The 25,395-nt window shown below is 44.1% G+C and overlaps 1 protein-coding gene across 8 annotated transcripts in view; it reads left to right on the top strand.

Annotated features, from left to right (window-relative positions):
- The window catches only part of TIPIN (TIMELESS interacting protein), a 125,779-nt gene that overhangs the window by 92,193 nt on the left and 8,191 nt on the right, over positions 1-25,395 (top strand). For 4 of the 8 annotated variants that reach the window (XM_069222890.1, XM_069222893.1, XM_069222891.1 and 1 more), the window contains one exon: positions 24,519-24,758. In XM_069222890.1, coding sequence (XP_069078991.1) covers positions 24,519-24,758 — 240 coding nt within the window. Of the gene's footprint in view, positions 1-24,518; positions 24,762-25,395 lie in introns of all 8 variants that reach the window. The other 4 variants (XM_069222886.1, XM_069222888.1, XM_069222887.1 and 1 more) reach the window with 1 other exon arrangement.

The raw sequence follows: 25,395 nt of genomic DNA on the forward strand, positions 1-25,395 counted from the left end.
ATTCCTGGAGCACAAAATACAGAACTATATTCCTTCTCAGGAGTATAGCTTACATGTATTAGAAGCAAAATCACAATCAACATAATAACCCACATTATATAGAAAAGAACTCCAATAGCAATCCAGATGTATGACCCAGGTGGAAGAAGATATTTGTCTCAAAGCCAACAACATGCAAGAAGCCATGTGTAGCGCTAATTAACTGGAGGCAGGTTTATAATCTTTCAAAATCAACATTTGAATCATTTCATATTTAATTTTTTTGCCATTGTTTGCAATGGAATCATTTCATGTGCTGTCGGCTCTGTTGGTGGCTTACAGGAAACTACAGGAATAGTATCCACGGATGGGATTGTTGAAATCACAGCATCAGATTCATCCATAGAAACTGACACTTGGTGGAAGGCTGAAGTCATAGTAGATAACTCAGTACCCAGCCTAGGACATAGGATTTCTCAGCTGATCTCTTCTTGGGATAGCCCACGCAGAGTAGGAGGAGCATGTGCTGATCTTTTATGGGGGCACCTTGGTGTAAGGAAGTGCCTGCTGAACAGGATCGGCCATGTAGTGCTATTTAACGTGATTGATTCACACTTTCCTGTTTTTCTTTAGGTAAGCAGTGGTGGCAACATTGCTGTTCAAGTGCCTCCTTCCACAAGAACAGGAACGGGTGATCTGTAGACTGGCCAAAAAACATGCTAGTCTTTTCTTGTGCTAGCTCGCTCCCTGAGGAGCCACCAATAACAACTGTAGGAATTTTATATTCGCCAGTGGCAGAGTCGCAGTGCTTTACATTAAACAGTTTAGATCTATTTTTTTTTTTTTATGTTTGGAAATTAATTCATGTGGATCAGGAGTTTTGGACTCTGCCACCTCTCCAGGGGCATCAAGATCAAGCACGTTTATGGATGTCCTGAAGAGCATCTTGACTGGGGTGCGACTACCTAATATTCCTCTAAGTAAATTAGGTATTGCTGTCTGAACTCCATACAGGTTATGTAGCCATCTTAATCCTGTATCCAGTACCCTAGCAGTAAAGGATTGTTTAGGCATATTGTTTGCTCGTTCTACGATTCTGTTACTTTCTTGGCAAAAAGGATGTGAATATAGCAGTCTTGCTTCCAGAACAGGCATAGCATGCCTGAACGCCTTAGCAGCAAATGTAGGAATGTTGACTGAATGAAAGTTATGAACTCCTACAATTGCTACTACTCGCTGCAAACATTTTATGACTGCTCGAGCAGTGGCAGTTTTTTGTGGTCAAACACACAGGAATCTAGAGCAAGAGTCAACAGCAACCAGTATATATTTATACCTATTTACACTCTGGATTGGTCTGACACGTTTGAGGATAATGACTCTGCAAAATTAATATAAGATAGAAAGAGATAGTCTGCACTAGTCTTAGAACAATAGCATGTTTTATCTGTTGACAGTCATTGCAGCTTGTATTTCTTTGTGGGCTTTGGTAAATATAGTCACCAGTATAGTTGCTATGGTATTGTACAGTGGTGCTTATACTAGTATGAGCAGACACTGTCCCTTCATGAGCTACCCTAATTAAATATAGCCTAGATTGCCCATTAGGAATATGTCTATCTCCGACTTGATGGATAAAAACTTAGGTACATTATCTTCATTGAGGATGTAAGAATATTTGGGAAAAAAGCCTCTTGAAGGCTTTTATTCAAGTGTTGGTTCTATTGCTACCAAAATGTCTTCTGTATAGAACACACTGATATAATCTTGTATAGGTAAAACATTCAGAGTTTGTGGTATGTTTTGATATGTATTGGAAAAAGTTATACAGTCATACTCAAACTTTAAGACAGTAGCACTTAGAGAGAGGACCACTGCACTTAATGGAAGGGTAGACCCTGATCATTAGGAATGGTTGCTTTGGTTGTTGCTTCTACTGTAGGTATGGGACTATAATAATCTGCTGTTCCTGCACCAAAGGACACTTTTTTAATGTGACTGTCTGCATTGCAGTGAGAAATTTCGTTGTAGGAGTGATCTCTAAGCTTAGTTGATTTTGTCCCTCATTATAAACTACATGTGTGTGTGTAGCGTCAGGAACTAGGACTAATCCGAAGAAAGCTCTAGGTTTACAGACTTGAAATAATAAAATAAACCTAGTTCATTATAGATTTCTTTTATTATTTCAAGTTTGTAAATATTTAGTCTCTAGCGTGTCTGCTTACAGTCCATGTGATATAGCAGTGTGCACTTTTGTCCAAAGTTTTTCAGAAAACATGGGAGTCATTAAATCCTTCCTGGGCTTACGTTGATCAGTATAATGTAGCAGTACGCTCTGCCAAAGATGAGAAATTAATTTGGGATGGTAATTTCACCAGTGCTTTTGGAGGTTGTAAAGTGGTACTCTTCTGTGGGAAGTCAGGTGACAGAACTACTCTGACTAAATAATTCTTATACAAGAAAAATCACATTAAAAAATGAAATTTTTAGATTTGTTACAGTTCATTTTATACGTGTTTCAGGCTAGCAAAGTCTTTATTCTGTCCACCCTAAACAGCTGTCCTGTTAGGTCGTCATCAGTAATATTTATTAATATTACAGTAATATATAATAATAGTGTCTCAGGATCTTCTCGTAAGATCTCCATAATTCTTAATCTGAAAAGCCCAGGGCTAATCTTATATCATATGGGTAAGATTATATATATATATATATATATATATATATATATATATATATGTGTGTGTGTGTGCAGCTGCAGATACACATGCTATGCAGAGTCTGCCATCTAGTGTTGGGCTCGGAGTGTCAACACTCAGCTCCGCAAACACATCGAGGATAACAACACTCTAGACATCTCCCAATCAGGTTTCAGGAGCAACCACAGCACGGAGACTGCCCGCTTCGCCACCATAGATGATATCCGGTCACTCCTCAATCACAGGCATACAGCATCCCTCATCCTACTGGACCTATTGGCTGCCTTTGACACTGTTTCACACCTCATCCTCTGCTCCAGATTCCATGCAGCAGGCATCCTTGTAAAGGCCCTACAATGGATACATTCCTTCCTGTCCGCCAGAACCCAGAGAGTCAGACTTCCACGTTACCTGTCAGAACCTACTGAGATCAGCTGTGGAGTTCCACAGGGCTCCTCCCTGAGCCCCACACTCTTCAACATCTACATGGCCCTGCTCACATCCATTGTCGGAAATCATGGGCTGAACATCATCTTGTATGCTGACATCACCCAGCTGATTATCTCTCTGACCGAAAACCCCACAACTGCCAAGAAGAATTTCCTCAACAGGGTGGAAGCCGCCTGCGCCTGGATGAAGGATAGCTGCCTCAAGCTAAACTCTGACAAGACTGAGATCCTCATCCTGGGAACCTCCACATCAGCCTGGAATGACTCTTGGTGGCCTCAACACCACCTCCACCCCTACAGACCACGCACGCAACTTCGCTTCATCTTGGACTCCTCTCTCACCATGACCAGTCAAATCAACTCCGTCGCATCCTCCTGTTTTCACACTCTTAATGCTCCAGGAGATCTGCAAATGGATCCCAAAGGACTGCCACAGAACCGTGACCCATGCCCTGGTTGCCAGCAGGCTCTACTATGGCAACACCCTCTACGCCGGCACCACCCAGAAGAACCTGAAGAAACTACAGCACATCTAAAACGCCTCTGCCAGACTCATCCTGGACATTCCCTGCCGCAAACACATCTCCAGTCACCTAAGAGACCTCCACTGGCTTACTATCGAGAAAAGGGGAAAACTTCAAACTCCTCGTACACGCATACAAGGCGGGATACATGGGATGTTGCAAGGTCGGCAGAGCAGAGCTGTCGGGTTGGGGTGTAGAAAGAGAGCCGTCTTTGAGATATTCTGGTCTGGTGTTGGACAGCGCCTTGTGAGCGTGGGTGAGGTATTTGAACGTGATTCTCTTGTTGATGGGGAGCCAGTGCAGGTCTCTGATGTGGCCTGTGGTGTGGTAGTGGCAGGAGATGTCCAGGATGAGGCGTGCAGAGGCATTCTGGATGCGTTGCAGCCTTTTATGGAGTTTGCCCGTAGTTCCTGCGTAGACGGCATTGCTGTAGTCCAGTTTGCTGCTTACGAGGGCTTGGGTGACTGTTCTTCTGGTTTCCGTGGGGATCCAGTTGTAGATCTTTCGGAACATGCGTAGGGTGTTGAGCAGGAGGAGGACATTGGCGTTGACTTACTGGGTCATGGATAGTGAGGAGTCCAGGATGAATCGTAGGTTGCGTGCGTGGTCGGTGGGAGTCGGAGCGGGTCCAAGTGTGGCAAGCCACCAGGAGTCATCCCATGCGGAGGGGGAGGAGCTGAAGATGAGGACCTCAGTCTTGTCAGAATTTAGTTTGAGGCAGCTGTTCTTCATCCATTCGGCGATGGCCTGCATTCCTTTGTGGAGGTTTCTTTTGGTGGTGCCCTTGGTGAGGGAGAGGATCAGTGACTAGCTGTTTGAGGCCGAGGTTGTTGAGCAGAGTGGTGGTGTAGTCGTTGGTATTCTCGAGGTGGAAGTTTAAGTCCCCAAGGAGTATGTAGTCAGTGGATGCGAGAGCATGCGTGCTGATGACGTTGGTGATAGGGTTGCAGAACTGTTGTTTGGGAGGGCCTGTAGACGAGGGTACCTCGGAGGGTGGTGTTTGGGTTGGTGTGGATCTGGAAGTGCAGGTGTTCGGCAGTGCTGAGGGTGTCTTCAGTGCTGGTCGTGATCCTGAGGGTGTTCTTGTGGACGATGGTGATGCCTCCTCCTGGTTTGTTGGAGCGGTCCCTGCGGGAGGTGATCTTGTAGCCGTCCGGGATGGCTATGGCGATGTCGGGTGCTGAGGAGGGGTTCATCCAGGTCTCGGTCAGGAAGGCGACATTTGGGGAAGCTGAGTCGAGTAGATTCCATACTTCTACGGCGTGTTTGTGGACAGAGCAGGTGTTGAGAAGGATGCATCTGAGATGGTTGCGTCCTGCCTTGGTGGGTGAGTCGTTTGGGTGGAGGCTGGTGAAGGTGCAGTTCCGCAGGAGAAGGGTCCGTGGGTGATCTGCGGGGAGGCTTGAAGGCAGGAGGTTGAGCGGGGGTGTTGATGGCGCGGAGGGTGGCGTTTTCGTAATGAAGACGTGTGTGGCGGCAGTGGGGGGATGAGAGCCAGGAATTCCGGCGCTGGCCACGCTCCAGGCGTGGACGGGCGCAGACGGGCTTGCCAGCGGCCCCCCACTGGTGCACCCACTGCGCATGGCCACCATTAAGTAGGGAGAGGGGGAGGAGAGAACAGCTGGGACAGCGGCGGGAGAGCAGCGCGAGGGAAAGAAGGGGGCGGGCCGCAGGGGGGAGAGCGAGGCGGGAGGGCGAAAGTGAGCGGGAGAGTGGAGGGAAAAGCAGAAGTAAAGCAAAAGTGAGGGAAAAAATAAGGCAGAAGTAAAGCAAAAGTAAAGGCAAATGTAAAGCAAGTCAAAAAGGGCACAGAGGACTGCGGACTGCATCAGGGGCACGGGGGCAGACACGGAAGAGAGCACACGGAGAGAGGAGCAGAAAAAAAGGAGAGAGGCAGTCTAGTAGGAAAGTAGAGCTCTTTCACTAGACACCAGGGATGAGACGCAGACAGAAGCCCGCGGGTGGAGGAGGGCCTCCAACCTCTTACAGGGGTCAGGAGTTCAGAGGAATGAGGGATGAAGGCTCTACTTAGCAGTTGGAGCCATGGGAGGCAGAGCAGTTCATTGACCAGGTGAGTGGTATTGCACACATCTGTACACATTCTTCTCACATCAAGTTGTTACATTACATTAAGTATAACTCTCCCTTTCTCAATGCACTGGTTATACCTTTCTACAATATATAACTTAAAGCATGTGAAATCATAGCAGCTGAAATAAGACTAATAACGTTTGAAATTACATTTCAGAGAATATAATGCATGGTAGAGTGGCAAGTTATAGTTAATGTGGAGTGAAGATTGATGCAAGAAAAATGTGTACGATGGTGCGAGACATATAATAAATTGAAGATGGTGCTTAAATTCTAAATGTAGGTTCTATTTAGTGGTGCGTAAATGAGAAATTTGAGTTATAACTCTAACTTTTTATTTCTCCTGTTTGTATTGTTTAGGTTGAGTTCATATATTAAAAAAATAAAGTTTTCCTAACTGAAACTTAGCTTTAACATTTGTGTTTTTTTCAATAAATGTAAACAACTTTTATTTATTTTTTTAAGAAAAATGTGTTTCAAATCACTGTTGAGCGTCATTTAATTTTCAAGTGCAGTGTCTTAGAGTATAATAAATGACCGTATCCTACAGTGTAGTGTCAGAGCCTAGTGTTGTGGAGTGGAATACAGTGGAGTGGCGTTGCATATACTGAAGTAAAATGTTACTTAGTTGAGTGGTGTGTCTTAGAGTGGAGTATGGTTGAGTGTGGTGGCGTGTTGTATAGTGCAGTGGTGTGTTGTACAGTGCAGTTGTGTCACAGAGTAACGTATCGTAAACTGTTGTGTCGTGGAGTCAAGTGTTGTGGAATGTTGTTGAGTGGCTTAGAGTTCAGTAGTGTGTCATAGAATGGCATAGAGTGGAGTAAAGTGTTGTACATTAAAATTTAGGGGCAAACGCTGTTGTACATGGCGTACACTGGGGTAGAGTGTAGTGTTTTAGAGTACAGTTTTATAGAGTATGGTAGAATTTTGAAGAGTGGAGCAGCATACATTACAATGTTGTACTGTGGCATGCAGTGGGGTAAACTATCATACAGTATAGTCGAGTGTAGTGTAGCGTGGGCTAGAGTGTCATATGAAGTGGAGTCTCATATAGTACAGTGCCGCAGAGTGTAGTACACTGTAGTGGCATAGTATACAGTGGAGGAATGTATTATAAGGAGGAGTACCGTGTGGTACAGTGGAGTGGTATGCCATGTTGTAAAGTGTGTGTGAGTACAGTGCAGTGGAGTACAGTGTTGTACAGTGGATTGATGTAGAGTAGACTAGAGTGTGGTACAGTGTGCTACAGTGTGCTACAGTGTAGTGGCACATAGGTCCTGATTCCAACTTTGGCGGAGGAGGTTAATCCGTCCCAAATATGACTGATATCCCCCCCACCGTATTACGAGTTCCATATGATATAATGGACTCGTAATACGGCGGGTGGGATATCTGTCACATTTGGGATGGATTAACCCCCTCTGTCAAAGTTGTAATCAGGCCCATAGTGTTGTAGAGTGTAGTGGCATACAGTGCTGTTGAGTGGCGCAGCTTACAATGGAGTGGCATCCAATGGACTAGTGTACAGTGGAGTGAAGTGGTGTAGAGTGGAGTAGTGTATAGTGGAGGGTTATTGACTAGGAGTGGGGTCCAGCGGACTAGTGTACAGTGGAGAGCTATAAAGTGGAATAGCATATAGTGGAGTGCCATACAGTGGAATAGCATTGTTTGGAGTGGAGCACAGTGCGCTGCCATAGAATGGAAAAGTATACAGCGAATAGAGTACAGTTTAGTGGAGTGCACTGGAGTGGCATATATTGGAGTGGAGGACGATAGAGTGAAACAGCATGGAGGGTGGTAGAGAGGAATAGCATACAGTAGTGTGACATAAACAACAGTACCATTGAGTGGAGTGGAATACAGTGGAATAGCACACAGTACGCTACAGTACACTGAAATAGCGTTCAGTCGAGTAGCATGCAGTACAGTACAGTGGAATGCGTACACTGAAGTGGTGTACACTACAGTGGGGTAGATTAGAATAGCCTACATTGGAGTGGTGTACAGTGCATTGTAGTACAGTGGAGTTGAGTGGGGTACAGTGGAGTACGGTATAGTGGAGGGACATAGAGTGGAGTGGGGTACAGAGGATTGGTGTAGAGTAGAGTACAACAGAGTGCTGCAGAGGGTAGTGGCCAAGAGTGGAGTAGCAAACAGTAAAATAGAGCACAAAGTGGCAAAGAAAGGAGTGGCAGAGAATGCAGTGTGGTAGAGTGTAATAGCGCACAGTGGAGTAGGGTACTGTGGAGTGGCATACAGTGGAGTGGGGTACAGTATGGTGTCCTACACTAAAATAGTGTCATATTGTAGGAAAGTGCCTTTTTGACATTGTCAGCCCCCACTTTTTGCCTGGTTCCTGGTGCAATTTTGACTGAAAGTGCACTGGGTACCTGCTAAATGGGTCTGTCTTTCAGAATTGCACAGTTGTTTTTCCAGTTGCAAACCCTTTAGTTGCCACTGTAAGTCCCTAGTAAATGGTACCTAGGGCATGGGCCACTAAAGAAAGCCCTGAGGGCTGCAGCACAGACTGTGCCACCCTCAAGGACCCTCTCACCAACTGCACACAGTGCTGCCTTCGCAGTCTGTGTGTTTTGGTGCAGCGATAATATAAAAACATGACATGACCTACATCCTGTGTGCTACGTCCCTTAACGCTGCATGCAGTATATGTAAGCCACCCCTCTGGCAGGCCTTACAGCCCAAAGGCAGGGTGCATTATATTACATGGGAGGACACATCTGCATGGGCAGCTGTGCCCCTGTTACATCTTTGTCGATTCTCATACATAGCAAGTGACCAGTGAAATCATTTCATGTACATGTGGTGGACACTGGTCATTACGGGTTCCCCAGCTACATAATGGCTTCAGTGAAGATAGGGATGTTTGGTATCAAGCATCTCGTAATAATAAACCCTTACTGAATCCAGTGATGGATTTATTAATACATGCACGCACAGGGCACCTTAGAGGTACCCCCTGAGAACCTTCCAACACCTAGCGTTGTCACTGACTGGTACAATCCAGTGCATCCACCCTAGGCAGTGTTCTGGCACCCTGAGGTGAGAGCCAACACTCTTGAGGGCTCAGAGCAAAGGCCTGCTCTGGGCAATGGTGATAACACCTCGTCCAGGCAGGATAGACATTCCTGGATGGGGAGCTTCAAAGACCTTGCCGCCTTTAAAATGTGACCCAGACTCTCCAAATAGTAGAGAAGGCTGACCCCTAGTTTCTGACCCTACTTCTGGCTGCATGACTGGTGGGAAAATTAGTTAAATTAGGAGGAGTGCCCACTTCATGCGAGTCCCACCCTAAGGTAGACGAGCTGAAGTGGACACTGCTTTTTAAATTCCTTCATCTTGTTTGGAAGAAATTAGGCCAATAGGGTTAGGGTTATGCCCACTTCCCAAAGGAAGTGGTCATAAGAAGGGTGGAGTCACCCTAAAGATGAGTAACCCATTGGCTACCACCTGGCAGCCTTGTGGCACCCCTAAATTCAGTATTTAGTTGACACTCCTGAACCCTAGAACTCAGATTTCTGATGACCTAAGAAGAGCCGGCTGTCTGCAGTCCTCAAAGATTCTGCATCAAAAGACCACCTGCCCAGCAGCCCAGCGACCTCCAAAGTCCTGGAAGGACTGCCTGCCTTTAACAAAGACTAACATCTCTTGTGGACCGCGGACCTATCCAGAAGGAACCAACTATAAAGAAGAAGAACTGTGCCCTGAGGAACCGCAAAACTGTACCTCTGCGCCAACTGCCTGAGTCTGAGTGTTCCACGGGTCCTGTGAAGGGTCCCCAGTGGTTCTGAGCCAGAGCCCGAGTCAGGGGTCGATCTCCTGGGATTGAGGTAAGTACAAGGGGGGGCCTCAAGGCAGCACCAAACTTACACCCTCAGCGGCACAGGGGCCACTGGGTGCAGAGTGCCAACACAGCGTTTGGCGCCAAAGGCAAGGCTGCAGCTGATGTATTTCTCAATGTTTCCTTGGTGGTGGTTGGTGGACAGTGGGCTGCCCTACAAGGTGGCTGCGCCGCAAGAGTCCTTTGTCTAGTCCAAGTTATGGACGGCAGATCCTGGGCGTTCGGGACAGAAAAAATGGTTGTGGGCTGCTATGTTGGCCTCCCACGGTCCCTGGAGGCTCCTGTGTCCTTGGACAGTCCGGTTGAAAATATAGTAGTCTTCGTGGCCTCTGGTCCCCCATACACATGTACACGGGGCGCAGCAGGCAGAAGTGTACTAAGACATGAAGGTATGTGGGCAGCCAGTCCCGTTGGTCTGCTCTCACTCTGACCCTCGTTCAGCGCTTTATCTCTGGGAAACTCTAGGAGCCCTGCTGGGGAAGTGGTGGGGGTGATGTCTCGGAGGGTGTCTCATTGCAGCAAGGTAATGGTGAAGGCTCAGGAGCTGTGCAGGATGCTGTTTGCTGAAGCAGTGTATCGGAGCTAAAAATCCAAGCCACCATTTGGCCACATTTGGCCTGAATCCTTTTTCTTTTTAAATGTTTTTCATTTTCAACAGGGGAGACGGAACAGTGTACCTCACTGATTATTTTTTTCCTCTCTGAGCTTATCTGTATGGTTATTTTGAAAATTCCAATAAAAATGTTTTTTTAAATAAAAAAAAAAGGAACAAAAAGCTAAATCCAGTGTTGATGGGCTGTAATTTTGGGCTGTCCAGGGACCATGCCTCCCTCAGTAGTTTGTGCCTAGTTTAAGCCGAAAATACTCAAAGTGAGGGAAAAGCAGTGCTGAGCACTCTACACTGTGGGGCTTGCTCATCAACGCAGTATAGCAGACCAGGGATTCTCCTTTGAAGATGGTTTAGAGAGTGAAGGTTCCTGAAATGCTGCTGAAAGATTATCTCAAAAGCATAAGTCTACATCCGCCTCATGAACAACGTCTTCTGAGCCAAAAATCTAAGATTCAAAGTTAAAATATTTTCCTTTGACATTACAAATACAGGGAGTCTAAAAGTCAAAGTACAAAGAAAACCCACAAGGTATGAAATGGTTAGTTTGAAAGATAAGGATGCCATTGTGGCAAAGTATCTAACTCTCCTTCCAAAGACAATCAAGATCAAAAGAAGAAAAATACGAAGAAAAAAAGACTGCCATTAGCCAGTGCTGAAACTGCAGAAAAACTAGTCTCAAAAAGGAAAAGGCAACTTGAAGTCAAAATAGCAACTCTCATGCAGATGAAAAATAATTCAGTGAGATTGTGTTCTTTTAAAAGCCCTTCAAATTCCAGTCAGAAAAGCCTATGGAAATAGAACTGGAAGGAGAGAATGAGCATAAGCCACATACACCAAATCAGAAATAAGAATGTTTAAGGGATGTTGAGATCTAGCCTTCAGATGGGCACTCTACAGGAGACAATAAAGAGAAGAACATTTGAGATCAGGTTCACCTCAGAATATTTTATATCCCTGTAGACAATCTTCACCTGACAGTGTTTGTAAAAGGAACCTTTGCCTACCGCTCGCCAGCCCCTCTGTGCAAAATTCTACAAATACATTGCAGAATGTATTGCTTCCCTCCATCAGATCCACCGACTGCATCCTCCTCATGGACCTCAATTTCCACCTGGAACATAGCACAGACCCAGTGGCGGCTTCTGCGTTTGGCCCCCGCGAGCCAGTACTGCAGAGACCCTAACTGGACGCCCTCCTTGACAGCCTCAGCATCCTTGGACTCAACCAGCTTGTCCAAGGACCAACGCACACAGCAGGCAGCGCACTCTACCCTATTTTCTCCTCCAGCAACAAGACCACCACCACCCACAAAACTCTGCTCACATGGTCCGACCACTACATCATACATTTCAAGATACCAGCCCATAAAGCCACTCCAACAGAAAAACCCAAAGCACCAAAATATGTGAAGAAAACTGGACGAAGACTCAACAAGAGCGCCCACCGAACCACACCAGGAACCTCCATGTCAACACCACGCTCTTCTTTAAATGGCTCACCAACTGCACCAACCACATCACCCCAACCAGAAACAAGACCTCCAAGAATGACAAAACGGCCCATCTGGTACATAGACTACCTCAGGGAGTTCAAGTACCACTGCAACCAACTTGAGAGATTAAGGAGACTTGAAAAAACACCACTGCAAGATCCATAGACTAAGTCCCCCCTCAACCTCTACCACGGGACAACTGTGAGAAGCAATATAAAAGGCCCTAACTTTCAGACTTAAACCAGCCCCAACAATGCCAAAGAACTCCTCACAATTGTCATGGAGTTCTCTACCCCTGCATTTGCCAACGACAACATCATCCCATCCCAAGCACTCTTTTACAACCTCTCAGACTTCTCCGAACAGAAGATTTCCAAGATCTACATCACATTCAACCTACAGCATACCAATAAGAATGCCCAGCAGGACACTTCCCTCATCACTGGACAGCAGCTAAGCACCTGTTGAATGAAGACACCACCGACCTGATGAATATCATCCACTCAGGAGCCCTGTCATACCCATCCCCCCACTTCATATTCAACCTTTGAAGAACTATCATCTCTCCCACACTCACCGCTATCATCAACATCTCCATAACCACTGCTTTCTTCCCGTCTTGTTGGAAAAATGCAGACGTCTATGCCCTTTTGAAGAAACCAACAGTGGACCCCAGCACCCTCAGTAGCTAGAGATCCTGCCTTTTCCAGCTAAAGTCATAGAGAAAACTATCAATACCCAACTTGCAGACTATCTAGAACTCCATCAACCCCAAGAACACTCTCAATCTGGCTTTTGCCCCAACCACAGCACAGAGGTAGCCCTCATTGCGGCCTACGATGACATAAGGCGCATTTGTGACTGAAGAGAAACGGGCGCACTCATCCTCCTCGACCTCCCCGCAGCCTCCAATACTGTATCCCACAGCTCACTCATCAGAAAGCTTCAGAACTTGGGTATCTGCAGACCAGCCCTCAAGCAGATATCCTCCTTCCTCACGGACAGAACTCAATGATTTAGCTTCCCCCTACACCTCAAAGCCCAAGAAACTTATCTGAGCAGTCCCTCAAGGATCGTCGCTCAGCCCAGTACTCTTCAACGCCCCTCACGGTTGGTGTCCAATCCCACAGCATCAACATAGTATCCTACGCCAACGACACACAGCTCATCCTCTCCCTTACTGATTCAACAAGCGCCGCCAAAGCAAACCTCCCCAAATACTTGGGTGAATAACTGCCTCCAGCTCAACACAGACAAAACTGAAGTCTTTATCTTCGGCAGCAACCACTCTCCCTGGGACTCCTCTTGGTGGCAGTCTGAACTTGGCCTCTACCCACCCCTGTGGACCATGCCAAGATCTTTGAGATCATCCTGGACACCAACCTCTCCATGAGCAGACAAATTAATGCCATCACCTCATCATGTTTTCACATCCTGCAAATGCTATGCACGGTTTTAAAGTGGATCCACTTAACACTAGACAAAGACTCACCAAGGCTCTAATCACAAATAGACTACGGAAACGCTCTGTACTTCAGAATCCCAGCCCATGTTCTACACTGAATCCGAAACACCCAGAATGCTGCCGCCAGACTCATCCTGAACTTCCTGCACAATAACCAAATCTCTCACACCTCAACAATCTCCACTAGCTCACAGTCCAGTAAAGATGTACATTTCAGCTACTCACCCATACCAACAAAGCTCTCCACAATACCGGCCCAGCATACCTCAACCACCCCCTCAACTTCTACCAACCAAACAGACACATTCAATCTGCATCCCAGGCTAGAGCACACCTCCCTTGCATCAAGAAGGCCAGAAGTGTCAGATGCTCCTTCTCATACCTTGCAGCCAAGACTTGGAACAACCTGCCCACATTACCTCAGAACCTCCTCTTCCCTTGTGGTCTTCCAAAGGAACCGCAAGACATGACTCTTCCATATGAAACATGCATGCTCTCCTCCTCCCCCCTCAAGCCTGCCCAACTCAGCCCCTGAATATCCTCCCGGGTGATTAGACACGTGTTACAAATCCTAAGTGATTGCTTGCTTAGCTGCACTCTACAAATCCACATAACAAATTACCCATAAGATAATTAAAAGAGGTGCTGACACTTATGGATTTCAGCGTGAACAGTAAGAGCAAGATTTTTGTTTCCTTCTAGAAACTCTAAACCTTATACAAAGAGACAACAAATTCTTACCAGGGCTACCAAATATCTTACAACAGAGTTTGTCAAGGACCGGTATCGTGAATAGCAGTCACACTGAGTGGAGAAAAAATATAAATTTTTTGGATAAAGTAATATGGAGCCAGGGGCCAGATGTATAAAGTATTTTTTCTGTCGCAAACAACCAGTTTGCAGATCTGGTTACCGAATCGCAATTAGCATTTGATATTTGGAAGGGGCGTGTTTTTGGCATCATTTCTAAATGTCAAATTGGAATGGTATATTTTACTGTTTTGCAACAAAATTCCAGTTGCAAAATGGTAATACTTGCCTACTATTTTAAATGTGGTGGTAACCCATTTGGAAACAGCAAGGGGTGCCTTTGGGTCCCCTTCCCCTTTGAGAATGTTGAAAAATATTTTTAAGAGAAGACAGTGTTCCCATGGACCACTGCCTACTGTTACAAAATGGAACACTACTGTTTAATTTGTTCTTTTTAAGAACATTCTGTTTTCCTTGAAGGAAAACAGGCTGCATTTTTTTAATTGCTTTATTAAAAAGCAGACACAGACATGGTGGTCCACCGATCTCAGCAGGCCACATCCCTGTGAAGGCTGCATTTCTTAATGGGCGCAAATTGTGATCTGCCCCATTAATATACATGAGAGAGGTCGATTTGCAACCTATAAGGAAGTGCTATTTAGAAAAGGTTTTGTACATTAGGGATACCGATTTCCTAATTGTGATTAGAATATAATCGCAATTGGAGGTATTCCTAATGTTAGTCATCTGGACCCAGATTCTTTAATATTCACGACAGCCAGGAAGAGAGATGATAATACTCCTGCTGCTTTCCTTCTTATTAATAAAGACTGAAAGAGACTATACATTGTAGCGCAAAGATTGTAAGGGCAGCAACTAATGCAATTGAAGAATTGTCACCTCTCCAAATATGCCCAACAATGAGATAACATGGACGATAATTATACAGTATATAACTAAGAGCTTAAAAAAAGACCTAAGAATATCATACAAGAAGGAAAGACTTGTACACAAGTCGAAAACCCAGTCACAGCAGACATTGCCAGTAGACAAAGGTGTTCTGCTCTACCACTGCACACATGTTTAGCTAAACACATTGGCCCTCATTAGGAGTTTGGCGGTCGGCGGAGCCCACCTGCCAAACTCTTCTCACCTACAGACTGCCTGTGCAGCCTGAACCCCGCTGGCCCTAATAGGAGTTCACCGCAGGGCCAGAGGACTGAAACTGTGTTTCCGCCCGCCAGCTCTGCGGTGAACAGGGCCTTAACATTGACGCTGGCTCCCAATGGAGCCAGCACCAATGTGGCGGTGCGGCGGGTGCAGCAGCACCCGTCACGCATTCCACAGCCTATAATTCAGGCAGTGGAATGCACGACGGGGATGTGCATGCGGGCCGCTTCACTGCCCATGCCAAGTGCATGTGACCCCTGACACCCCAACTCCACTAGCCTTTCCATGGCGATGTGGCGGTTTCTGTGGTCCACCCATGGCAGCTCCGCCACTGTCATAATATGGCGGTGGGATCGACTCGCAAGTCTGACGGTTATGTGACCGCCAGACTTGTAATGAGGGCCATTGTCGTTTCTGAAGCAGTGTAGATGAGTTGCTAGAAAATATGAAGAAAGCAACTGAGACCGCACGATCTATCGGTACTTTACAGAGCAGACTTTTTTGTAAAGGGGAGGGAGGGTCACCAAGTGCAAGAAGGGGCAGTTCTGGCCCACAGAATCTTCATACATACTAGTAAAGGGCCCACCCCCCTATGGCAACTGTTTCAGCTTGCCAGTGGCAGCACAGCTCATCACCCCAGCCCCTCCTGACAGGGGCAGGGAAACTGGATGATCTGCCAGAGGAGGAACTCCAAAGAATAAACAATTTGAGAATACTCCACCTGCATTACCACCAAACAAGGCACTACTACAACAAACAAAAAATTGCAATTTCTCTACAAAATGTCCAAGGAATGGTAGGTCTCTGTGCTGTTGAAACTATCAGTGTAAAAAGGGCTCTACTAAGCATACCTTTAAATTCCAAAACTAAACTAAACACTGAGGACAATTTCAGGTCTACCGTATTTATTGTGTCACATGTGTTGTGCAAACGCTTTACACATTGCCTCTGGGATAAGCCTGACTGCTCGTGCCAAGCTACCAAGGTGGTGAGCAAGGGTTAGCTTGGATGGGTAACTCCCTCGCACTGACTAGAGTGGGTGGGTCCTGCCTGGCTTAGGTGCATATCCTAGCCAACCAGAAACCCCATTTCTAACCGGCACCTCAAGCTGCCTTTATCATGGTGTTCTAAGCAAATCTGACCTGTAATGTGACTGTGCTCGCCAGCATCATCAGAACACATGGCATCTCCATCACTTCCTACTCCAAGAGCCCACACACCCCTCCAGCCCCCCCTTCCTCCTTTCAGGGCTTCACCTGGTGAGCACCAGACCTTGTACCCACACCAATCAACCATGCAAGCAACCTAGGAATCCTCCTCGACAACGAACTCAACATGACGGCCCAGATCAATGCAGTCAGCTTCTCCTGCTTCCATATGCTGCACATGCTTCACAAGAGCTTCACATGGATATCCTGGAATACCAGGTGCACCATCACACAAGCCTTCATTGCAAGCAGACTAGACTACGGCAATGTGCACTTTATGTCGGAATCCCTAACTACCTTCTCCACTGACTCCTGAGCACCCAGAATGCCACAGCAAGACTAATCCTAGTCCTCCCACAACACACCCACATCATACCACATCTTGAAGAGTTCCACTGGCTGACCATATATAATGGTGCAGATTCAAACTCCTTATGCATGCATACAAGGCACTGCACAACATAGGGCCAACATACCTTAGCAACAGTCTCCACTTCCATAAGACATCTGCTTTCAGCCTCACTATCACTTGCACATACACATACATATCCACAAAAGCAGAACCGGAGGTTTAGCATTCTCCTACATCACACCAAAAACCTGGAATGACGTCCCTGTTAACATCAGGGCCTCCTTCTTATTCCACAAGAAGCTAAAGGGCTGTCTCTTCAACTAATTTCCCAGGGCTAACCCACTCCCCTCACCTTTAGACACAAGTCTAAGCGCCTGCTCCAACTGGGTGATAAGCTGTGCTGTACAGATCTACTTAACAGTGCCACCCATGACTCTTCAAGGGGTCCTGCACTTCCTAGTTTGTTTATAATCCCTCAGCAGCCTCATCAGTATGATGATCAGGTTTTCATTGCTTCGTCTGCTCCTCATGTCTCTGACTTTCTAGTGGCATTGAGTCAGCACTAGTAGTGGGATTCACTATAGCCAATTTACTTCCACTGTCACCCTTCCTGTCTGAATCAGATCAGGTGAGGTGATGCACACTAGATATATTGGGTTAGACATATGAATATAGAAATAACAATTACCTAATTGCATTTTTTTATATTTTTTTTACGAATCGCAATTAGGAAGTTGCTATTCCAAATGTATGAAGCTCCTTTAAGTTTCATTAGCCATTTGTAGTGGGTTGCAAATAGACCTACCTCAAGAATATTAAGGAGGTAGGTCGCATTTTAACAACTGCAATTTACTGTCATCACATGGATGGGGCCCTGCTGGGGTCAGCAGACCACTACTTCTGTGATTGCTTTTAAATAAAGCAATCATTTTTTTTTTTTTTTTTAAACGCAGCCCATTTTCCTTTAAGGAAACTTTAACGTTTCATGTTTTTAAGAGGGGGCTGCCTGCTTTTAAATATATTTTTTCAACCATTCTCAAAGGGGAAGGGTTCCCTTGAGGACCCCTTCCAATTTGCAAATGGATTACCACCAATTTTTAATTGGTGGTAAACTGCGATTGTTTTGCCACTGCATTTGGGTCGCAAAACATTTGTACGTTCTATTCCAACTCAGTGTTTAAAAGGGACGCCCTCAACATGCCCCTTCCAAATACCGAAGCGCAAAGCCCAAACTGCTATTAAGGAACAAGTTACTGAATCAAAATTTGGGCTTTGTACATCACAAAAAAAACATGTTTGCGGTCACAAACGGCTTTTGTCTTGTCGAGACTAATATTTTCAGAAAGACTTTGTTGGCAGTGTTCACACCTGACACTTGTAGAGTTAAGAGACGTTGTTATTACTATCGTTCTCTTTCTGTGTGAACTTAATTAGGCCAGATAGTGTGTGTAGAAAATCGGGCTTTGGTTTCTCAGCAACCAACCATTGCCGGACTATGGTCACAAAGCTTTATCCTTTACTTTTCGTAGAGAAAAATAGTCCTAAGGTAGAAGCTTTAACACATAAATGGAAATATCTATTTCGGTCGTCGGAGCATGTCACTCTGTGTAATGGACTTGAGGAATCAGTTCTGTGAGATGAGGCAAATAAATGTACTTTTCGGATATTTTTCATTACAGATTAATTGTGCAAGCGCTAAAAGTTAATATGAACGTTATTTTTCTGAAGTTACTAAATAAACTGTTGTTGTTATCTTCATCAACACATCTCGTACGAAGTCGTTTAGGTAGGTAGAAGGGAGCAAATGAAAAACCACACAAAGCTAATGTCTCCACACTGCCAAATGTGGGCTTTTACTAAAACCTGCGCGAGGCGTATTTTCTTTTATTTCTTGGTCTCTGTGTTCCTGCGCCACATAGTGTATGATGCTCCATGGAATTACAGAAAGCCCAGCACGTGACCAATGTCCGGGAGTGGTCGCAATTTCTTTAATCTCTCTAAGAACGTACAAGCTCGTTGCGTGAGAACATGTTATACCACCCGGTGCATCTGCTGAAGCAGTCACCTCAAGTTTAACTTGCTTTATACTGACGTTAGGAGTCCAGTAAGCACAGGTCACACAGGCAGGTCACAGCGTCTATACTAAGAGGAATCGTCGCTCCGCCTTCGCTTTGTTCAGACCTCGTTTTGGTTCATGGCAAAGAAATAAAAAAAAAAGGTCGAAACGTCCATTTCATTGCCAAGCCTTCTGCGATTAATAAAAGAGCGATTTTGGTAATTCAGCCAGCGCTATAAACTGTACCTTGAGAATGGAGTGTGGGTTTAAATCTTTCATTATTAGGAGCCTATCATTTTTCGCAACCATTAATTTTGAAAGATTTTTTGCCAGCTTGCTTAAAGACTTTGGTGGTGTGAAGCAAGTCTACCGGCAACATTTGTGTATTTTTTTCCAGCCATTTTAGACTTGTGATGCCATGGAAAAACATGCTTTAAAAGATGTATTTCGCCAGATGCACGTGGTTTTGTGTGCACGAATACATTTTAGTTACATTTTGATTTTAACAGCATTTCTGGTGTAGTTATAGAAAATAATTAGTGACAAATGTTTCATTTTAAAACATGTATTTTTCAGTTTGAAACAGTCAGCTGTCTTCAGCATTTCTTACATTATTTTTGTGTGTCCTGAAATGGGTTGCAGTAGTGAGGTGGGAGTTGCAATACAATTTTTATTGATTTTCCTTCCATGATGATCAATGAAGTGTTGCTGTGTTTGTGTGTTTAGAATACTGTTCAATTTTAAAGTCTGAGCAGTATGAAAGGGTACGTACATATGTGTGCAGTACGTGGTGTGAGTGTATTTTGGAAAGACTGCAGGTGTGCAGAAGTGTAATAAATTTAGAGGAGGTCTTGTTGGATTAAGATGAGTGATGGTTGAAAGTGTCTCATTGCGAAATTCACTATATGCCACGTTATTGAATGTGTGATCGTATCGCTTGAGAGGGTTGAAAATCACCCTTTGCAGAGTTCTACAGTGAGGAAGAGGAAGAAAGAGGTTTGAAAGACTTCTGTTGCCTATTCACAAGATGCCCTGGTCTGGGTTGAAATATTCCCATTATCTGTGTTTCAGTTGACGGTTGACTGCGTGCCTGGTTAGGTTATTTTTTCATCATGTATTATGGCCCATTGTGACGGTTTGTGGAACCATGCTTTGTCTTGTTGATAACTTTTTGCATTTTCCTGTTGGTTCTTGACTTTTTACCTTACTTCTAGGTGTGTCATGTAGGTTTGAGAGACTGGTCATCTTGTTATGTGCAAACTTATCTTATAAAGGTCTTGTCACTTGTGCTTCCAAACAAGGAAGGCGTGTTGTGTCTTGCTTTTCATTGCTCTGTGTCCCTGCACCACCATGAGTATGATGCTGCATGGAATATTGCTATGGGCCAGATAAACAAAATAATTTTTTTGCATTTTATATATAGTGAAACCTAAGAAATCGCTATTTAGGAAATACAAAATGGAATGTACAAAAATTGACATTTCCTAATAGCAATTCATACAGAGTAGTAATTGCTAATAGGAAATCGCTATTTAGGAAATGCTACATAATTTGTTCCTATGTGTGTGAATGGGGTAGCACTTTCCAAATTTGCGGTTTCCTAATAGGAAATTGCTAATTAGGAAATGCAAAACCTAGGGTGCCTATGGGCTTATGGCACCCCTTGATTCAACCCACAAAAAAGTGGTAAAGCGCACATATGCCCTAGGGGTATGTGTGCGTTTCATGGCACTTTAAAAATGCCTTCTGGGTGCATTTTCTGAAATTGCACATAGTTACCATTGACTTAGAGTAAATGGTAATAACATTTCCTAAATGACCATTTCGCATTTCAGAAATGCTTTGTACATGTGCTTTGGATATCGCAAATAGAAAATCCCTATTTACAATCTCCTATTTAGGGAATCTCAAAATGCAGTTTCTACTGGGTAGAAATCGCATTCCCTATCTGCTTTTCTACATGTAGAAAGGCAATTGAGCATTTCTTAACAGATGAAATTGCGAATTGGTCCGTTAAGACATGCAATTTCTTTTCGTACATCTGGCCCCATGTCACTTGACGTGTTGGTCTGACAGTTACTCCAGTTGAGCCCTGAGGCTGAACAGGGAAGTCGAATGCTCCTGCTGGACTATCCTGCAGGCATAGGGGCTCATTAGGAGTTTGGCGGATGGTTTTCACCGTCTGCCGAACTTTTGACAGGGAGGTTGCCGCCACACAGGCTACCTCCCTTTTGGCCCCATTAAGAGTGTCCTGCTAGGTCAGCGGGCGGAAACCTGAGTTTCCACCTGCTGGCCTCGGGGGAAACAGCCTACAGCATTGTATCCGGCTTGTAATCGAGCTGGCGGCAGTGCTGTAGCGCAGGATGCTGGCCACGTGGGCCACTGCACTGCCCATGGCAAGTGCATGGGCAGTGCAGGGGCCCCTGTGGCCTCCTGCACCTGTTCTTTGCCAGCCTTTTCATGGCGGTGGTACCGCTGTGAAACTGCTGGTGGAGAAAGGGATTGTAATCCCCGGGGCAGGGCTGCTTGCTGCGATGCCCTGGCAGATTAGGACCGCCACCACCTCCAGACCACAGGATCTCCTATCCTGGCCAGAGCTGGTGGCCCAAACTCCAGGGCTGTGTCGAGGCGCTCAGACTGCCGGATTGGTGGCGGTCCAACAGCCATCCACGAGTCTGGTTGTCTAGTGACCACCATACTCGTAATGAGGCCCATAGTCTTGCATTCTGTAATTGAACCTGATGTTTCTTTAACCTATCCTGTTGTATAAATAAAGAAGCTACTTGTTATACCGTGGAGTCCAGGGTGTTTATTGTATTCATGGGACTTCATAACACTAGGCATATAATTGGATCGCTCTGCTGTGCAACACATTTTATCCCCATCATTGTAACTTTAACATTATACAGTGTAGGTATTTTCCTGTACGTCTGTCCATTTGACTACATCCGCTTGTGACTTTGTCAGAGTTTGAGGCCGGCCTTGATCTGACTGATTACACTTAAAAGCCTGCCACAATCTTTCTGTACTGAAGGGCAAGACACTACCTGTCTACATTAAGTTTATAATTGAAAAGAGAGTGGGTTTCTCAGGAGAAACGCTAGGCAACAAGGCTCTTTTCAAATGGAGTACTGGGAAACCAAGTGGAACACAGAGAGTTAACCATTTTTTTTATTGCAAGTAATAAAATACTCCATCCCATACTTTATAAGGATACCGCAAATCATTTTGGAGTTCCATTACCTTATAAAGGAACTTGGCCTTCTACCTCGTTCACCTATATGGTCACATAACACCTGGGTGACTTGCAATCTCCTTATAATAGGGGCCACTGGAATTATGTGGTGGGGAGAACCAAAATAAGCAGCAAAAAAGGCAGATTATATGGTGTAACATAGCACATTTTGTGATAGTATTACTTTATTATTTTATCATTTTCACACATAGTAACACTGCTGGGGTAAAGGTTCTACCTTAATATTACTAGTTTAACACCAAATACAGCCAAAAGTGACAGAAATTACAGGAGTCAACATTTGTAAAAGGCCTTCCACTTTGTGGCAAAGAGTTACATAGTTTTTAGTAACTTCATCCTTTTGAGCTAGAAACAGTTCTTTTTCTTAAAATCAGCAGCCAGTACAGCAGGTGTTGGATTATGTGGCAAATGCAGCATATCCATAATTACGTAGAAAAAGCAGTGGCCACAAAAAAATCATAATTTCGGTGGCCTTCTTAGAGTGGGCAGCAGGGTTGCATTAGCCCATATATATTGTACAATAATGAGTTTGAAATAATTAGGGTTAAAATAAGCAATATGGTTAGTGAAAGGACCCATTAAATTATTTAAGGGTAAGACCCTCTTAATAAAATAGAATTATTAAATTCAGATGTATATAATTTTATCTTTATTAAACCAATGTAATAAGTATTAAATAGTATGTTTATTGATGAAAGGATGCTAAGGAAAGTCAACTAATTTAACCTGTTAAATTAAACACAACATTTAATATTTGCTTTAGTAACTAAGGTTACTGGTAGGGATGAGGTAAGGCACCAAATGTATTTTAATTACATTTTTTGCAAATAATGTAATTAATGCTATAAAAATGTGTTACTTTCAGCCTGTGTGTATGTGTGTGTGTATGTGTATATATATATATATATATATATATATATATATATATATCTTGTTTGATTAATTAAAATCAGTTACAATCACTTAGAGCATGATAATAGTTATAATAATATATTTTAAAAGGACCACGAGTTAAAATGCAATACTATGTTGATATGGACATATTTCGAACATTACTTTAAGCAAGCAATAGTTCTTTTCCAGAGTTTCAAACCAGTAAGTATTTGTATGATGAAAAAATGCGTATTAGCGAAAAAAGATGCCTTATGCATGTATGCGAGCAACTAATCTCAACATTGACTAACAACAGAGTCATAACCTATAGCATTTCATTTAACTAACTCATCTCACAAGGCCCAAAACTGTCTATTAGCATATAGCTGAAGATTACTTAGCAGCAGGACATGTGCAAAACATTCACAAAATGAAAAAATGAGAGTTTAAAATCATTCTGATGAGCTAAAAAACGCCAGATGCTAAAATGCCATATGCCGGCAAAAGTTGTAGAAACAGGCGAATGCTGAAAAGGCAGTTATCAGTGCTTGTCCAAGGCCAAAGTCAACAGAAGATAAAGTGATGAGGTGCCATTCATTAGTGAGTTTTGCTCACGTAACTGATAGAGGCAGGTGACCAGTCATGAAGGTAGCTTATGTGTGCACTCTGTCATGTTTCCTGAAGGTTTAACTGTGGACTGCTTAATGAGTGACTTTTTTTTAAAGGAATTTTACAAAACACGCTATGGTTTGTTGTGCCGGACTTTTGATGCAGAACAAAATTGCTTGGTGACAGGATCTGATTCCATTTAAACTAAAGATGTTTCGGAGGTATATTGTACACCAAGGTAATAAAATTGGGCGGATGCATAATATATGCTGGAAATCTTCCTGAGGATATTGGCAAAGCCTGCACTCTTTGTTCTCCATCGGCTGATGCCATTTTGGGAGCACTTTGATTGATGGTAGGAGCCAGAATCTGGCTTGGAGCAGTTTTATCTATATGTACTTTCTTATAGGTTTGCACGATCAGTATTTTGTATGCGTTAATGGACATGCAGGGATGGTTGCTTCACCTGAATTTGGCTTTATCCTCACCAGGAGGGTACCTTAAGTTATACGTGACAAGGAACTATTTATAATGACTAAGTCATGGTGAGGTAAGGGTTAACTACATCATGATATCATTTCACATGAAAAATAGTAAAGTAAAGGCACGATAGTAGAGAATAGGGAAGCAGATGTGGGGTTTTCTTTACCATCTGCTGATGCATGTTTGCTTGGTTTCAAAGTTACTTGAAACGTCAAAAGGCTATTTCTTCAAGAAAATCTTTTTGTTTGTTTAATTTTTTTTGTTTTTTTTTCTGAGTCGGTAATCCACAAGTTCAGACTAATTGTAAGCTTTCCACATCTATCCTCACCCTCCTTCGAATGGTGCTCTCTAACGTACCATGGCCAGCCTCTTCTTTCCCCAGATATCTTACCCTGTCTGCTGGAAAGGCCTCCAATGCTTTGTAGCGAGGCTCACGCTGCATTTGTCCCCACAAATATACATACTTGTATCAGCCCTTCCTCAGTGCACTATGACCTTGTCACTGCATAGGCTGTTTCTCAAGAGTCATTAGCTTATACTGTGCCTGTCTCTTGAGATGATTGTAATGCAGAGGTTGTTATTTTCAATTTCAGGTGTACAATTAGAAGGGCAGAATGATGGAGCAAATATGCCCTCGGATGATTTTGACATGCACTTGCCCTCTAAAGACATCGAGCTTTCTCCAAGACATTTGAGTGTGAAAGTGAACTCCCCTCCATCTTCTCAATCCAGTCCTTCCCTGAGTGAGGAGCTGCGACTACGAATTGAGAGAAACAAGCAACTGGCCCTGGAAAGGAGAATGGCAAAGATTCAGAACAGCAGTCAGACGCAAGGTAGCAGTTATATTTCATTACTGTGCCTAGTTATGCTGAAACTCTCTTATGACTACTTGAACTTGTATTAGATCCTAGTTGAAGTACAATTCTGTTGTGCTTATTTCTGTTCAAAAGTCTAATGTACCATGAAAGTTGGAAAACTGTTTTGTCTTCACTCCTTGCCTCCAGGTGCCGTCCACTTTGGCAATTTACCCCTCTAGTGCACTTATACATTTTTAAAAGCAGTTCTGAAACCTACTGAAGTGCAAAGTTCTGATGGATAAAGTATCTAACCACAGAATCCTCAGCTTTAGAATATCTCCGGGCACCAGACTGAATCCAGAAGATTGAACAGCATTGCTCCCATATGCCAGTAGGTAGCATTGTGCAGCTCAATGCCATCTTCATTCCGCCCGAAAGTGATGAATGGAACTGCTTATCAACACCACCCATGAATATGGATGTCAGTTCCTGTTTTTTCTGCACCTTTTATAAGTGGATCCAGAGCTCCTAAATTTTTTTTCAACTTTTTAAATGATTTTCTCTTAAATTGAATTTACAGTGTGCAAGGGCCTTTAATGCCCTCCTAGGGTTTTGGCCTTTTCATACTGTTGCAGACAGTTGCAAACTCAAAATTGTGGAAGTGAGCCTATTC

This window comes from Pleurodeles waltl, chromosome 3_1 (assembly GCF_031143425.1).
Source record: "Pleurodeles waltl isolate 20211129_DDA chromosome 3_1, aPleWal1.hap1.20221129, whole genome shotgun sequence".
Classification (NCBI taxonomy): domain Eukaryota; kingdom Metazoa; phylum Chordata; class Amphibia; order Caudata; family Salamandridae; genus Pleurodeles; species Pleurodeles waltl.